The 17,024-nt window shown below is 44.6% G+C and overlaps 2 protein-coding genes across 3 annotated transcripts in view; both read right to left on the bottom strand.

Moving 5' to 3' along the window:
* Positions 1-17: 17 nt before the first annotated feature.
* FBXO22 (F-box protein 22) lies at positions 18-6,486 on the bottom strand. 2 transcript variants are annotated; one of them, XM_042824136.1, is made up of 7 exons: positions 6,375-6,486; positions 6,152-6,284; positions 5,931-6,018; positions 5,599-5,697; positions 4,822-4,986; positions 3,772-3,937; positions 18-2,595 (listed from the first exon to the last, which is right to left on the bottom strand). In XM_042824136.1, the coding sequence occupies exons 1-7, from the start codon at positions 6,476-6,478 to the stop codon at positions 2,166-2,168; spliced, it is 1,185 nt and encodes a 394-aa protein (XP_042680070.1). In that variant the 5' UTR covers positions 6,479-6,486; the 3' UTR covers positions 18-2,165. The 2 variants fall into 2 exon arrangements, with proteins under 2 accessions (XP_042680070.1, XP_042680071.1); XM_042824137.1 differs by having other exon boundaries at positions 5,599-5,694.
* A 670-nt stretch (positions 6,487-7,156) lies between these two features.
* The window catches only part of UBE2Q2 (ubiquitin conjugating enzyme E2 Q2), a 35,418-nt gene continuing 25,550 nt past the window's right edge, over positions 7,157-17,024 (bottom strand). Inside the window, exons 7-13 of the mRNA XM_042824428.1 lie at positions 14,169-14,229; positions 11,786-11,876; positions 11,394-11,452; positions 10,051-10,099; positions 9,754-9,849; positions 9,065-9,131; positions 7,157-7,770 (exon numbers count right to left, since the gene is read on the bottom strand). Of these exons, the coding sequence (XP_042680362.1) occupies positions 7,739-7,770; positions 9,065-9,131; positions 9,754-9,849; positions 10,051-10,099; positions 11,394-11,452; positions 11,786-11,876; positions 14,169-14,229 (455 nt within the window). The 3' untranslated portion in view covers positions 7,157-7,738. The remainder of the gene's footprint in view (positions 7,771-9,064; positions 9,132-9,753; positions 9,850-10,050; positions 10,100-11,393; positions 11,453-11,785; positions 11,877-14,168; positions 14,230-17,024) is intronic.

Here is a 17,024-nt window from a genome sequence, read left to right as displayed (position 1 = left end):
TTTGGAGGCAAAAGGAATCTGGATACCAAAACACTTTAATCAAATACGCAGCAATATTATGTACCACACCACTGCCCTGGCACATGGGAGAGATGGCACAGTCCAGGGGAGGCAGCGCAGCAATGCCGGCAGGGCAGCACACGGTTCTGGTGTCCTCTGGGCTCTTCCCCCTTCACCAGTGGTGGAGATGATCCCGGATCCCCACCAGAACCTTCTTCATGCTGTGGTTGCCTGCAGCCCTCACAAGCACCTTTAGAGCTGAGACCATCTCCCAGAAATGAGCTCCTTTAAACTGCACTCATTTTGTGCTTCGTCGTGCCTTGGCTGAGGCTCACGAGCTGCTCCTTTGGGCACTTCTGGATGTGCCTGCACTCCTGATCCAGATGTGTGGTTGATTATAATTCCTTTACTTCCACTGCAGCAAGAAGTTGGTTGAAGTTGACAGGCTTACATTAGCAGCTGTGCTGGTGACTACACCAAACTCATGGAGCTCGTGGTAACTATTACAGAAGTCCTGTCTGTATTACAGAAACTGTCAAATATGTGGTGCTAGATGGTGGGAAAGGCCAAGTGTGACGTTCCTGTTATACTGAAAAGAGAAAACACATCTCCCGGTCCTCCACTTCAATTCAAGCACACTGATTTGCCAACTTTTTCTTCCAAATGCAGTAACTAAAGCTGTTCCAAGTCACACCAACAGTTACTGATCTCCTGTCCCTGGCAAGAAGGCCACATGGGGTTCACATCCTCTGTCTCTGAGTTAAGAAGCATCACCACCAACAAGAGCCATGGGAAAGCACGGCCTGTGCTCTGCACCCAGTGACAGCAGCCCTGCTCTCAGGACAGGCAAACCTCTCTCTGCTCATGAGGCCTCTGCCAGTGCCAAACAGCATGCAGACATTGACTGGAAGTGGCCGCGTGAAGCCTTGGCTCTTACCTGGACAGCAAAAGACACACTGTTGTACAATATACAGCTAAGCACTTTCCTCTTCCTAAACTGAGAACAGGGCAGATGCTCAATGAGGGATTTCAAAGTGTGATGAAACGGTCCAAAACAAATCCTACTTTCTTGTCATTCTGTTGCCAAGTAAAGTAAAAGGGAAGAAGGAATTTATAAGCGAGCAGATGTATTATGACCTATGCTGAGAATATGATGAAAGTACCTATGTGAACTGTGAAACACTACCTTCAGCTGCAGCACCCAAAGTAGATGACTGATGTAAAAGCTTCAGCTCACAAAACATGCAATAGCCCAAGTCGTTGGGCTTGAGACAAAACAAACATCACCAGATCTTGTGTGGCCCAGAATTTCTTATTAAAAACAAAAAATTTCTTAAAGATACCAGGGAGAGTCTTTTTTTTTTTTGTACTGTGAATTTAAAAGTTTGTAACAGGGAAGATCGTGCTACAAGAGAATCTAAAAGGAACGCTAAGCAGTCCACTCTGATTGTGTAAACGTTTGTACACAAAGGCTAAGAGTGCTGGTAGACACAACGTATCAGGTATTGTTCTAAACCAAATATTTAAGATGACTGAAACGTAGTTCAAGATAATGAATTGAGTTCAGCTTCAAAGCTGAGAGCACCTCACCAGATAGGAGCTTTTTTCTCTGAGAACGGAAGGCCAGGTGCAATTACATAACGTTGTCTTTATTTAATGAGCACTTTCTTGTTTGGTTGGCTTTTTTTCCTAAAGATAAAACCCGGTAAAAGATTCAGTTCTGTAAATAGGACCCAAGTCTGGGCAGGCTGTGCATCACTCTTAAACCCACGGAATGGTGGATTTCCTGCACCAGTATTTCAGCACACGCCGGTAGTTCTTCTGTCCTGTTTTGCACACATAAATAGAGCACAAAGTATTGTTTCTGCACGGTGATTGCTCGGCCTCTGACTGCCACTTGTGCAAACTGTTCTCATTTTAGAAAAAAGAAAGGCTTCCTTCAACTGCAGAACTCCATTCAGTGTCATTTCCCTGCAATTTCAGCACGTGCAGGAGGCTACACAAAAGGCAAGGCTTCCTCATAGCTATTACATTCAACTGTTCCAACTACAGGATTGGATAATGCTAGGAAAATGGTGTTTATGCACCTCCCAAAAGGAAGTGCTCTGACTGCAGGATGTTGGCTCTTCAGGACGAAGCAGCTCATCGATGCACTGCAAACACACTCACGCCTGGTTTGCTTTAGTTGAACCAAGATGAATGAGAGTCATAACAGTAGTGTAACCGTGAAGCAGGTCGTCCTTGACATCGTTACATTCTCTCAGTACGAAATTCCCAGTAACTATCCGGTCACATCCTATTTCCCCGTGTCCAAAAAAGCCAAAGAGGGGAACATTTGGAAAAAACTTCCTAAAGGCATCCGCCTCCATGTTCTGTTTGGTTTTGTAATGCCGATACCCTCGGCCAACGCACGCAAACATGAAGCCGATGGTGTTACACTCGGGGATGTTCGCTGCCTTGAGGCGCTGCATGGCGGCTTCCGCTGTCCTCTCATCAGCGACGTCCTGGTCTAACAGAACTGTGGCACTCTGGATCTGGGGCCCGCTGAAAGCCAGCCCGACCACCCCGCAGGCATCGCTGGGCTGGGCGTTATTACTGAAAGGCAACAGGCCTCCGTTAGAGAGCAGCCCAGCGCGACCAGGCCTGAACTGCTCTGCTGCAGCACAAGCGGGCTGCCAGACAGACCAGCATCCTGGGGGTTTTGAAAGCCACCATAGTTACAAACTAAACACACTCTTCCAGATTTCCTTTTTCCCCCTCTTTTTCCAGCAACCTTTCCTGATGAAAACCTTTCACATCCATTACCCAGGATTAATCATAAGCCTGTCTTTCAAACTCTTGCCAAATTCAGCAGTTGGTGCATAGCACAGCTCTGCAATTCCAGCTGAACCGTAAGTTAAACTTAACCAAAGATAAGCAGCAGTTCATGTATGAAACCAGGGCAGCAGTCTAGAAGCTGTTCCAGACTTCAGATCCCTGTTGCTATGGGTCTGTGCTCGTTGGTTGGCCAGATTCACACTGGTTTCAGTGGTTACCTATTCTTGTTATCTCAGTAATAGTTTAATAGAGACAGCTCTCTGATCTGGAATAATGGTGCAGATGGCATAAATCAGATGCAAAAAAAACAAACCCAAAAAACAACTCCTATCACTATGGAGTCCAGACCAACACCGTACAAGAGGAGCCTGCAGCCATGTCTGCAGCACGCTCCCCAGCACAGGATGCTCCTGGATGCACTAGCAAATCAGCAGAGCACTTGGAGCAAGGAAGCCCCTGCAGGGCTCTTGGTGGAAGGATTGGGGCTCAGTGGGTCAGATCCAGCCCAGCCCTTGGAGTGCAACATCCTTGTGGAGCTACTTGTGCTCACAGGGCACAGCTGAGGTTGCATATTCAGCTCTGTAATGTGCCCCAAAACAAGACTGACATAAAACCAGAACAGTCACACAAATGGTCTCTGCTATTTGAGTGATAATTTACCTGAAAGCCAGAGAGCAAGCACATAAATAAACAAATGTAGGGTTTCTGGAGCTGGAAGTCCTCAGTTGTTCTCCTAGCTGGGTTTCCAGAACCCAGTGTGTAACACTCATACAAAGCTTCCAGCTTTTCCTGCTGGATCACAGTGCAGCGGTTGGGTTTTGTTCTTTTAAACAAAATGTAACACTTTACAACTCTTGATTGGCATATGGCAAAAATAGTTAAAATGTTACAGCTTCTGCAACGTATTTCCCCTGTTAAATCTCTCTCACAATTTACCTTGAAAAATGTACCTACTTCTCAGAGATCAGCGATGTAAAGCTCTCCACTTGTCCCCCAGCTAGGATGATACTTTTTTCATTCAAAGGATTGACTATTTGATGAAGAAAACGAGTGGCTCCAGACTTCCAGGAGTTGTAGCCAAACAAAAGAACCACACGAAGATCCGGATTATTCTTCAGGCCTACAAAAACAAGAACTTCAGTCCCCTTATTTTGACTTCCCCCGAAGCCTAAGAGTTCTACATACACTCTTCACCCCCTCCTTAAATAACACCTAATGCCTCCAGCATGGACTTTCTGTTGCTACAAGTGAAAAACAAGGCACAAGGCAGCCATGTATTCATGAGTAAATTGTATCTGCTTCCTCCTGCTTTCAGCTTCTTTCCCAGAGGGCACAGTCTCAATTATCTTCTTACAGATTCCAACTGAGCACACATGTTATCCAAGAACCACAATGGAGTAAACAGCTTTGCTTGAAAAATTAAGAAATATTAAAATGTGAGCATCAGCCTGTTGCTTATCCCAAGAAAGAAACTTCCAAGTTCCAGGAAGACTCACAGAAAGGCTCACTTGCTCTCAGATTACTCTTCATAAATGCAAGGTGAGGAATGTAAACTGTACTAAAATAGATGGTTTTCTTTATACCTTTCTTTTTACAACACCTGACTTAGCATCTGAAAACAAAGTTACTTTATGGAAGTAAAGCAGCAGCTCCTTCCCACTCCTTTCTGAACAGAGGTGGCCAGAATAACTCCCAATGGCACAAAACTCATTTACTGTTACTTTTAAACTATTCCTGGCTTGCTTCAAACTTAACAGCTTCCTCTTAGCAGCTCTGCTTGCAACACGAATGAAGAAGTTTGAGACAAACTCAGGTTAACAACCTCAGTACTCCTGATGATGGGTATGAAGAGATGGGTGGTTACCAGAGCAGCCCTGCAGAGCCTCAATGCTCTGTTAACACACCACAAGAGCTGCTGGTCCCACATGCAGTTTCACACTGGAGCCTCAAAGAGCAGCAAAACACTTGACAAAAGCCCAGGTCAAAGGGAGAACAAGGACGCACCTGCTGCGGCAAATTTGTTTTCGTCAATGACTCTATTCTTTACTTCTTTAGGAAAATGGAAGGTTTGGATTTTAACCCCATCAATTTTGGGAAACAAAAGAGCAAATCCAGCTTCACCATCTTCAATTTCTTGAGGCTGATTGCTGCTTGAACCCATGGGGGTAACTACAATGACACACAAACACAAAGATTAGTGATTCTGACACTTTTGTCTGCAACTCAGACTAAAAGAGGCAGAGCAGCATATGCAGTACAGACAGAATGCATGACAGCTCCTTCCCATCACAACACACCTAATTGATAACCGGTGTGAATTTTTTTTTGCTGCTGTTGTGAAAGATGAAACGCATAAGATTTCCACTGTCCAGAAACAACGCTAAAGTCACTTTGCATGAGACACAGACATATACAGAAATCTTCTTTACTCTAAATGCAACGACTCAAACAGCCTTCTGTAGGCACAGAATCAACGTTTATGGCTCTTAGTGCCTTCACACAGGTGTTCATGGAGCCCCATGCTCCTTCATGCTATAGACCTGCTCTTATTGGTCATGGCTGCGGTGACAGAGACTGGAAGCAAACGCTCAGCAATCACCTGGAAAACATTGTAACATCTAAAAGCTTCTGCTGAGACGCACGGCACGAGTTATGCCCTGAAATCACAGAAACGAGCAGAAAGGTTTCCTCTTTGTTTACTGTGGGATGAGAACTGAAGTTGAGAGGGAAGGCACAAACGCACTAACAGCAGGGAGCGCAGCACACAAAGGAGGCTCCTACCTACGATCCCCGGGGTGAGCAGTCCAAGGACCTGACATCGCTTTGGCAACAGTTTCTCAATCGCAAGGGCTGTTTCTTTACTGTTTCTTTTTCTGGCTATTAAAAAGGAAACAAAAACGGCAAAGAGAAGCGGACCTGACAGACAGAAACCGGCAGCCAATCCCTTCTCACCCCACGGCCGTTACCGACACAAGAGCCCCGCGCCAACAGCTCGGGGTAAAGCGCCTCGCTTCCACGTACCGCAGCCGCGTTTTTACATTCAGACTCGCAGCGCTCCGCCCAGCGGTCCCTCCCCCGCCCGCAGCCCCGGCGATTCCGCGCCCCGCGGTTACCTTTCTTGTGCTCGTGGCACTCCTCGTGCCCGCTGAACGTCTCCGCGTCGGCGATGTAGAGCACCGTCTGGGGCAGGACGTGCACCTTCTGCAAGAAGACGCGAGACGCGAGCGCGCTGGTAACGACGGCCCGGTACCGGCACCGCCACGCACCGCGAGGCGCGAACCGGGACCGTGGGGTCGGGGGGGGTGAAGTGGCCCCACAGCGCACGCGGACCCACCTCGAGCTCTCGCGCCAAGGCCTGCACCAACGCGTGTCCGCCGGGTGGGCCGGGCTCCAGCGCCGACACCCAAGCGAGGCGCTGCCGCGTGCGCAGGATCCGCCGCGCGCACTCTCTCCACAGCCGGCACACGCTGCAACACAGCCGGCCCGCCCCGCCCACGTTACCTCAGAAACGGCGTCGACGTCCGCCCGCCGCCCCCCCGGCTCCTCCCGGCGCTTACCAGGCTGCGCTCAGCAGCGCCTTCGTGGGCAGGAAGCCGAGCACGCGCTCCACCACCTCGGCCAGGTTGCCGAGAACGAGGCCGCCCTTCCCCGGCGCCTCCATGGCCGCAGTGCCGCGCCCTCCCCCGCCGCCGACACCACCCGGCGCCGACGCGCTTCCGGTTCCGGCGGCGGCACTTCCGCTCTCGGCACTTCCGCCCGCATCCCTTCCGGCCCCGCCCCGGAAGCGGCACGGCACAGCGATTCTCAAAACGGCCTTTATTCAACTTGATGCAAGTTTACAAATCGCGGCGCGCCCGCCGGGCGAGAGGGGGGAAGCGGCGGCGGCGGCCTCGGGCCCGGGGCGGCGGCTGCAGGCACAGCCGGGCCGCGGGGGCACAGCCGGAAGGGCTCAGCGAGGCCCTCGGCCCCGCGCCGGGATTGCCGCGGGAGGCGCCGTCCGTCCTCCGCTGCGGCGCTGCTCGGCCTCGGGCTGCCGGCGGAGCTTCTACGGAAAAGAATTCACTCCCGGAGTCCGCCTCGCTTTGTGCCAATCGCTCGCTGTATCAGTTCGTTAGTTTACAAATGATTGCAACAACCCGTTAATAAAATGGAACGCCTAAAAAGGTTTTGTTTTGTTTTTTTAGTAATTTAAATAACTTCGAGCCTCAGCAGAGGGAGCCGCCCGCAGCAGCGGAGCACGGCGGAGCTGATGGGCTGCAGCGGCACCGCCTGCACTGCTCAGAGAGGAGGAGGGCAAAACCATCTGACCGTGAGCATCTCTTCCAAAAAATAGTTCGTATTCTCATCCAGCCATGAAAATGTTTAATGACTTAACATACATGTGCTTTTCCTATATCATTAATTTGGAAATACTACAAACGCTGTAATTTTAGACCAGAAAAACTACCGTGATTTGCAAGGTCTGACATTTCCTATAACAGTATTAAACAACATATTAAACCTCCTGACTTCAAATGAAACGACACAACTCAAGTCTCGGCGCTCTGCATCCTGCGAAAGGTAAGAAGTGTGACCAACTCCTGCTGAACGCTCCTGGGGAACGCAGCAGCCCACTGCAGCATTACACTTCCAAATTAAAAAAGAGAGAAGGGAGGGAGTGGCCCAAATATGCTTAATCCATGAAGAACAAATACAGCAAAGGCCCAGACTGCTCAGTCCAAGATGCCTAAGAAGAGCGGAATGGTAAGGCTGCAACTTATACTCGACGTGTCAGTTGACAGATTATCCACTAACTTATCTAATAGCTAAAGTCTTCAGTACGGCTGTTATAGGGGCACTCATAGCTCGAGTCTCTGTGTTGGAAAACGTTAAAAAGAGCTCTTTTGTTGGCATTGGTCCAGATATACAACAGTCCTCGGTATTAACCGTCTTCTTTTGGAGGAGTGTACCAGCCTATGGAGAACAGAGAAACGCATTAGGCACTGCCCTGGCTCTGCTCAGAGGAGCTTACCAGCTGCCTTCTGAATGGGTGGCAGAAATGTCAGGTGAGTAACTCTGGCTCCTGATAGCATTTGGCATGTTGAATCATATCGGATCAAGTGTACATGGCCTTTTCTGACCACCTCCAGATCTCCAACCTCAAGTCTCCCAGCCACTATAGTAAAAATTCCTCTTGGTCTTAGTACAGTGAGTAGAGGCCCTGCTTTTACTGTCCTAGAGAACTGGTAGGAGCAGTAAGCTAACAAAGATGCCTTTTGCAGCAGCAATAAATGCTGTGAACGTTTTGCGTACAGCTCCTGTTGCAGCAGCAAACACTGCAGTCGTGGCCAGCATGCAGCTAGAAGTCAACAGCCATGCTGGCTTTTGTTGCAAACTAAAAAAGCAAGGGATTCAGTTAATGGCAAGATCAACACGTCATGAAGTTGGAAAGCATCTTAAAATCTTCTGTGATCTTCTTCCTAGCAGTCCAGAAGGCATTGTTTGTTTTAGAAGTGGGAAAACCGAGGTGCTCATCACACCAAAATACACTCACGTCATGTTCACAGCAACACCAGTTCCCAAAGGACACTAATCTCTGAAGGCAGAGCTGGGACTAATTCCCTCATCAGGAGAGCAGGGCACCAACTCTGCTGACTGCTTTTGTACAGCACATAACTCACTCAAACCATCTAAAGCCTCAGGTCATCTCTGGCCTGCCGTAACAAATGCAATTATACCTCAAGCACGTTAATATTTGCTTTAAGCAGCCACAAGAACATAACTGGCTTTAAACAGAAGAAAAAAATCCATCTCCCATTCCCCAGCCAGCACTTGGACTTCTATTTTTTGAAGTGCAAAGACAAGCCAGCAACCATCTTCACTGGTTACTATTTCTCAGCGCTTGCCACATGAAAACAAAGAGGCAGACAACCTTCCATCCAAGGCTTCACTAACACATACACTCCAATAGCTACAGTAACAACAAAGCTACTAGGTCAGCTAGTTGAAAAGGAAGCTCAACTCCTTTTTGAAAAGCAATAGGAACCTACAGAACATGTAAGCTGGAGAAGTTGCAAAGATGATTGGTCAAGTTACTTTGATTAGAAAGACTACAAGCCCTTAAAGATGAGAAGCAGAAACACCATCTCCAGCCTTCCCAACCCAACCTAAGGCATTCCAGCACCTAGGTTTGGCAGTTTGATTGCTGCCAAATATCAAAATCCTAGGATGCTCTGCATACAAGAACAGAAATGCAAGGCATACATACCATTTTTCTCATGTATTTGTACTAGTGACTTATAGGACTGCTGTGCTCTTGCTAGGTTATATTGATTCTGAAAGGAAAAAAATCCAAACAACCCTTGAATCAGCACATAAAACACCAGCAAGTGAGTCAATTTCACTGACATATTTACATCTCTTCTGAAAACAGCATTTAGAACTCCAGAGCAAGTTGCAATCTGTTAGCAACACACACACTTGAACTGAATTATGATTTAGATCAGTTTTGAAGGGCTCAAGTTCAGGAGTATTTGCATGGCAGTATTTTTCATCCTCTCAGGAAAACTGGCAGGCACTTAATCCAACGAAGAACTTCTTAACATCAGCATACACAAACGTGGCAGCAAGGCTATCTGTAGCCCTTCTCACAGCCAGGATTCCCAAATCTTTCTGGTTTCCAATTCTGAATCCACCCTTCTCTTCCCCAGGTACACATCTACTTAAATGCCCTGCCCAGCCAACGCTTGTCCTCCTCAAATGTTTATCTTTCTTTAAAATCATAGTTAACAGCCAAGAAAATGATCACACATGCACCAGACACGTGTGACAGACAAATCAAAATGCAGACATATTTGCAATGACAATTCTGTCATGAAATATTTCCTACACAAGTCAGCAAAGCAATGGAAGAAGCCTAACAACGATCTGTGCAATTGATACGTGCAGTGCATTTACCTTATTGGCTCCAAACTGAACTCTGGCTTTTCCTTTGACTAAAGTGGCATTGATCTGCATGATGACTGATTCTATTGAATAGGCACTGCTCCAGCCCTGCAGGAGGAAGAAAATAAATGATATATATACTTGCTTCTTGTGCTCATTTTGCAAATCTGCTTTGGAAGGCATGTTTTGTATGGAAATTATTCCACACAGGGAATCAAGGCTACTACTGTCAAGTGCCCTTCTACTGAAAATACACCCTTCACTGTTAGTTGTGGCACTTCTGTAGTGAGAAGAAGAGTTGGCATTCACCTGTTTAGTAAGAAGTTCCATGCATAATGCACCTCCACCTAGGACGTATCTGGAAATAAACGTGAGAAGAAAATGATATTTGATATCAATTGGTAAGATACAAAACCATTCACAGCACAAATTCTCTCAGGCCAATTGGATTTTTCCACATACAACTGAGATGCCCTTCAGCCATAACCTACAATGGCAGCTAGTTAGCCATAGCATAGGGAAGGTCAATTAGTGCAACGAGACAAAAGAAACTGCTTTCCTCGGCCACATACACAGTTAAAATCAGCAATGCAGCTATTCTGCACAATTGCTTACACAGTAGCCAGACCATGAAAGAGGAGTGCTGCGTTTTGTCACCACACTATGGATGTGCTGATGCAGTTAAAAAAAAAAATCCACACCACTTCTGTTAGGGATATCGACACAATTTCAAACAATGTAAGTGCAACTATTAACCAAGATTTAGTTGCAAACAAGCTAAAGCTAATCTTCACTTGCTCTTTTCCCTCTAAAACATATTTCAATTTCAGTAACACTTCATCATGTCGTGTGCTTATAGAATTCAGCAGTCATTCATATAGCATTCAGCATATAGCATTCAGCACAGCGTGCCTGGCTGTAACAAAACCTGACTGAGGAGGCTGAATTTACCACTCCTAAAAGGTGGTCTCTGCTATGATCAGTGCATTTGAACAATGTCCATTTGTATGTAATTTATAAGGAAATGAAAAGAAGAGCAATTAAAACCAAATCAAAACCACCACCAGCTGTGAGAGGAGAGGCTGCATTGCAGGAGACACTGCACACAATGTTTCAACCAAGGTTTAGATAACTTGGAGCACAGTGCCAATTAAATACTTTAATACTTTCAGTTTAGCATTTGAGGAGTTTTTAGCCATAAGTTTACAGCAGTGTTACCAATACAGACAAGAAAGACCCCTTCAAAGCAACAACACAAAACCACTGCTATGTGGAACAACAGGAGAAGTACGATTGTGTTAAAAATTTCAGAGATCAGCTCTCAATGGCTGATCATGGCTGATGGAGAATTCCAATGCTGGACCCAACTTCAGCAATTCTAAGCTTAAAATTCAAATTAAGGAATTGCATCAAGCTGGAAAAAGCACTCAGCTGTTTGCCCACTGTTTATGCTACTTGAGAAGCACATCTCCTTATCATGCTGAGCCTTTCACCAAACTCAAGGTCTATAGCAGCTCATGGCTGCTATTTTGGGAAAATATCTCTAAGTTCACCTGCTGGTCTCAAAATGTTCCCTGCAAACCCAGACAACCAATCTCAAGTAATAATGTTTTATCACAAAGTAAGAATTCTATAAAGCAACTCCAACTTACCCTCCTGTGAGCACAGGAGATACTACTCTCACAAAGGGAGGATCAAAAGGGAAGTTATCCTGAAATACATGAACAAAGAACAGGTTAAGAACTATGCTGTAACACTGTTTTTTTCCTAACCAGGAACTATTTCTGTAGCCTTATTTGGCAAATCAGATTTAAAGCAGTAACATTTTTCACTTCTGTAAAAACCACCTTTCCACAGTGCTGGCGCACAAGAAGCCTGTGGGAAGTTTTAGTGCCACACTGATAGCTACATTTTTTTTTCCCCTCCTTAAATGTTACACTTTACTTTACTCTATCTTCACCCACGTAACAGCTGAGGGTACCTTAGTCAGTTTCTACAGTTGGCTACAAGTCTAACCCCTGCATTTCTTCCCATAGACACATACCTTAAAAGAGAAGTTGAGTAAAATGTATTCCACGCCTTCTTTTTCTTTCAAGACCTGAAGATCACTATGCAGGGGGCTGTCAGGATCAACCCTATAAAAGGAGCAGGGTGAATCCTGGATTAAGTTAGTATTTTCACTACCTGTAAATAGTGATCACTCTTAGCTCCTTCATGCATTTATAGATTACAAATGGTAATTTGAAATTAAACACAAGAAAACGTTTGCTCTCCTGAGCAAGAAACACTTTCCCATGAGATCTCCATGAAAGCTTGTTGCAGTGCATTACACTCCCACCACTATCAAATGTTATTTGAACACAGATAGCAAATAAGCTTTTATTTGAAAATCGGTCATTTTAACTCTCTTCAGCTCACTGAAGATCTGTGTCCTGTTAGAAGAAATGCGTGAAGAGAAAGGCTGCACTGATCTGCCTTCAGCACAGTGAGCCCTTCATGAGCACACGACTGCAGCTCTGTACCACATGTTAAACGTGCTCTGCATCTGCGAAAGCACTGAAGTCAGCAGTGTCTGCTCTCAGCAGAATTCCACCACTTGTTGCAAAATACTGGTGGCAAGCACTCTGGGTGTTAGTTCAGACACTGCGGGATTAATCCAACCCGAGCACTGCCACCCCAGAAGTTTTGAAAGAGACTTGTCAAAAAAAAGGCTGTAAACAAGACAACAGATGTTGTTAAAGGGACTATAAGAGTCCAACCCTCTAATTCATATGAAGCCACAAACTTGAGAACCCATTTCAAAGTCACCTGAGCCCTACGTCTCTATCTCACAAATCAAAAGCTATTTCAGAGAAAAAAATATAAGTCTTTCAGTGCTGAGCAACCCACCAATTCCAGCCATAACCAGCACCAGACCAGTTCAGAATTACTTGTTCCAGTAACAATAACATTCTGCCTGCAAAAGAGTTCATCTCTGTGACATTTACACCCTGCGTGCCGTGGTCTGCACACACAGGTCATTTGATTACCAACACTTTTTGCTGGAACGAATAAACACAATTCTTTATGCCTTCACAGAATGGATTGCCTTGGAAGAGAGAGCCCTTAAAGTCCACCCAGTTCCATCCCCAGCTATGGGCAGGGACACCTTCCACCACTATCAGGTTAAGCAAAGCCCCATCCAGCCTGGCCTTCAGCACCTCCAGGGATGGGACTCACAAAGCTTTCCTGCACAGCCTGCGTCAGGGCCTCATCTCCCTCTGAGTAAAGAATCCCTTCTCCACATCTAATCTGCATCTCCTCTCTTTCAGTTTAAAGCCATGCCCCGGATCTCTTTTCCTAGCCATTCTGGAAGTCATCTCTTGCATGCATTCCATTGCTTCTCCCTCCTCAGAAAACCAAACCTGCTCACAGTACTTGAGAAGAAATTTCATGGACTGCACATTATTTGGCTGTCTAAGCACTCCATCAAGAGGTCCTTCTGTAACAAGGGAATGATTTATTTTCCTGCTAGTTTCAGCTTCAAAATGTTCATATGCTTTTGATGACACTAAGATGGAAATAAAACTCAGCAGCTGGTGACAAAGTCATAGAGATTTTACCACCAAGACAAGGCAACAATTCCTACAGACACATCAGCTATTTTGCTGACCAAACTTAAGTCTCTGTATCTGTGCCCCATGATGTAGCTGAACTAGAGGAGTTTTTCCCATCTCTTCTCCTTTTGCAGCCACCAAACCTGGTTTTCATAGGCTTTTCCTTCCTACAGGTTACCTTGTAGGATGATGGCAGATAATCCTGTTACTGGAACTAAATTCAGTATAACGCCTTCAGAATTAAAGTATTATACTTTGGACACAGCAATATATGAGCAGTCACTTTCTTCTAAATTGGTTTGGAGATCATCCATATCCAGTACAAACAAGTGAAAAGCAGTATATTAGAAAAAACAATCATGTAATAAGTCATCATTATGTTACACCTCCAGATTTCAGTCCTACGAGCCTGCTAAACTAATCCCACTAAAACAGTTCCTTCTTATCTCTTAAAGGAAACCAGCATTTGTATTTTCTTGAAATTAAAAACAAACAAGTCCACCCAGACAAAACTTCTGGACAACTGATTTCACCATTTGACATTTCATATTTTGGAGCAGCTTTGGAAGGAAGGTGGAAAAGTAATAAAAGTTGTGCTAATACAGAGAGTTGGCTGTGCAAGGACTGAGGGGTTTTGTTTTTTTTTTTTTTTTGCATTTTTTGTTACCTACTTTTTTACTATAGTTCAATATCTGTATGCATTTCCATCTGGCCAAGTTGTAGCCACACATTATTTTATAGGTTCTGACTAGAGTTTCTCATTCCAAAGCAGATTTTGTGCAGCAATTTTAGTAGATTCTTCAGAAAAATGAAAGAAGTTTAAGAACTTACTTCAGAAGCTTAACATGCCATTCATACAAGCTGTCATTTACCAGTTCCACTGAATATATCCCTGTGGAAATATTAGATAGAATTAGCTATGCACTACAATTTTTAAAAGGCAAAATGTAGTATAAGCTCATTCTTTAAGTACAAATACTGTCAGTAGATGTAAGCAATGAGTAAGATACTGAGTCACATCTTTTCCTCAGTAGTAGAAGCACTACTGAGCAGCCACAAAGGAAGAGTTCTTTCATTTCTATATGGAAAACTAAAAAAAAACACCTGCTCAAGTAAACATACTTCTCTGGCTCCAAAACCATTTCCCCTCAATCCAGTTTCCTTTCAAACTTTCCATAGCTGTAGGACTCCAGCTTGTTTAGAACCCAGTATATTTTAATCCTAGTACACGACCAACACGCTTTTTAAAAACACTTATCACACAGCTCAAGCATGCAGCATTATATTTCACAGGTTCTCTTCACAGCATTGGCAAATAGGGACAGCACCCCAGCCAGTGTATGGAGTGGAAACCCAAGAAGATGACATTGCACTGGATGAAGCACACTCCCAACAGCTGAACAGAGCAGTGAGAAAACATGAAAGATGCATTAAAAGAATGGCTGCCCTACTGCCACCCAGAACTCATGTGCTGCTCCTCCAACTCTGCTGGTTACCATGGACTGGAACCACAGGAGTAACCTGTGCTGGTCGTAAAGAGCTGCACTGTACCAAATCAGCAGCTGTAAAATGGTTCTTTAAAGATGTGCACAGCTCAGGACAGATGTGAAGATGGTACGAAGAGAAAGATTAGCTACTTGGCCAACCTTTTAATCATCCAGATTAGGAGCTGAGTAGTATTTGTGTGTGCTCATGAACAGCAACAGTGACACAGTTGCTCACTGCTTTCATACAGGGGACTTTAAACAGCACTACCTACAGTTGAGTTTTGTTGTCATTATTTCATTTTTAAATAGTCAAGATCTGTTATTTGCAACCAGCTCAGATACTTTGTTTTTTTCAGTTGAGGCAGTAAGAGGGGAAAAAATTACTCAAGATCAATTAATCTAACCTGATCAACTTCTACATACTGGTTTCTGATAGTTCTTCAAGTAGAAGAAGGAATCAAGATGGATTCCCCTCACTTAAAGATGTTTGTTTATTCCACTAAGAGGCTATCCATATCCATATCCATAGAGGCAATCAAGTAAAAAAGCAAGCACAAAGACCCATGAAGCAAGCCAGAAGTGAGGAGACCAAAAAGTAATACGAAAAACAGCCTCTCTGAAAGCAGGCCATTTCTTGCTTACAGCAACCTGACTAACTCCAGATAAATCCTACACAATCTCTGGATAAAAGCTATTATATGAACAACAAAACCACTAAAGACATCAACAGAAATTATTTCACTTAATTATAAACAAAGTGTGCTTCCTTCTCCCTTCCCCATCCTCTCAAAATTATTTGATACCTTTAAGAGTTTTTTCTCTGTGAACTCACCAAATCCCCAATTTCGCATTTAGAAACAAGAGAATTCTTGGGGGACTTATGACTCCTGTTATCCAAAAGATTAATGACACTGTCTGAAATACAGCTGAGTGTTTTAATTTGCTGGATTTATTTATTTGTTTTGCTAGTGTTTAGTTTAAATTATGGGGAAAATGACCACTTAAACAAGTACTCAGAACCAAGATCACATTATCTAATCATGCCCCTGCTAAGATGGTGACAGCTATCTCACAACAGAACACAGAACAAGGCTATAAAAATAGGAGTTACACACAAAAGAAGAAACTGACACTTAAATTCACAGGAGCCCCACAACTAAGAGAAGCCATAAGGAAGGAATCCAGGTGTGTTTTATAACAAATAGCATCATTTACTGAAAAAATTAATAAATGGATTAAGTAGGACGGTGATTGTGCTTTGAAACACCATCAGCTTTACAGTATCAACCTCCACTTCAGTTAGTTATTTCCAGTTTGCTCAGGGAAACAAATATTCTTATCAGGCACTTATTTATACAGGGAGATTTGAAGAGCAGGAGGAGTTGCACAACTTCAGGCAAACAAGACAGCTCCTTGACTGGGACACAGTGCAGTTACAAGATATTCTTACTTGGTTCTGTTCAGACTGCTAGAGAAGTGGTATGGAATTACACTGTTAGAGAAAAGAGTATGTCATTTAGCTGCACAGATTTCTGCCAGAGAGGGCAGTAATGCCTCTTGCCATAAATAACGTCACAACCTCCTATAGAATAGAATATTAGAATTAAAGAAATAGTTGAAGTAGTGATTCAAAAACACCACACAGGGTGTCTGAAGGATCCCTTATACTGGTAATGTGTCAGTTTAGAAAGCTTCTGTAATTTCTTGAACCTGGGAATTCTCCCACTGGACTTCTACAGCTTCTAGAGATTCACACAGTGTTCAGTTGCAATCTTTGTAGACATTCCTAAGTCATGAACCAATGAGCTACTGAACTCATCCTTCAGTGCATCAACTTTCTTTTCTTGCACTCATTCACAGCCAGGCTAGATGGGGCCCTGAGCAACTTGATATGTTGGGAGGCAACCCCGTCCACAGCACAGGGGCTGGAACTAGATGATCTTTAGAGGCCCTGTCCAAATGAAGCCATTCTGTGACTACAGGGGCTCCTGGCTGCCCCTCCAGCAGTATCTGTGCTATTAAGGGCCATACAGTTTTTCCACAGTCAGACTTCTTATACACCATCCTTCTTGTGCCCCTAAAAGCAACCTCTGAAGACCACACACAGGCAGTAAAGTATCCCCCATGATTTAAGTGAAGAACCATTTCTAGGCTCTTCCTAACCCTTTTAATCCACTCTCTACTGGATAGACAGTGATTA

The sequence above is a fragment of the Centrocercus urophasianus genome, unplaced genomic scaffold (assembly GCF_019232065.1).
Source record: "Centrocercus urophasianus isolate 14NV4802_14NV808 unplaced genomic scaffold, USGS_Curo_1.0 seq_23, whole genome shotgun sequence".
In the NCBI taxonomy this organism is placed as follows: Eukaryota; Metazoa; Chordata; class Aves; order Galliformes; family Phasianidae; genus Centrocercus; species Centrocercus urophasianus.
The sequence above is the reverse complement of the archived record's forward strand: the minus strand, read 5'-3'. Positions and strand labels throughout refer to the sequence as shown.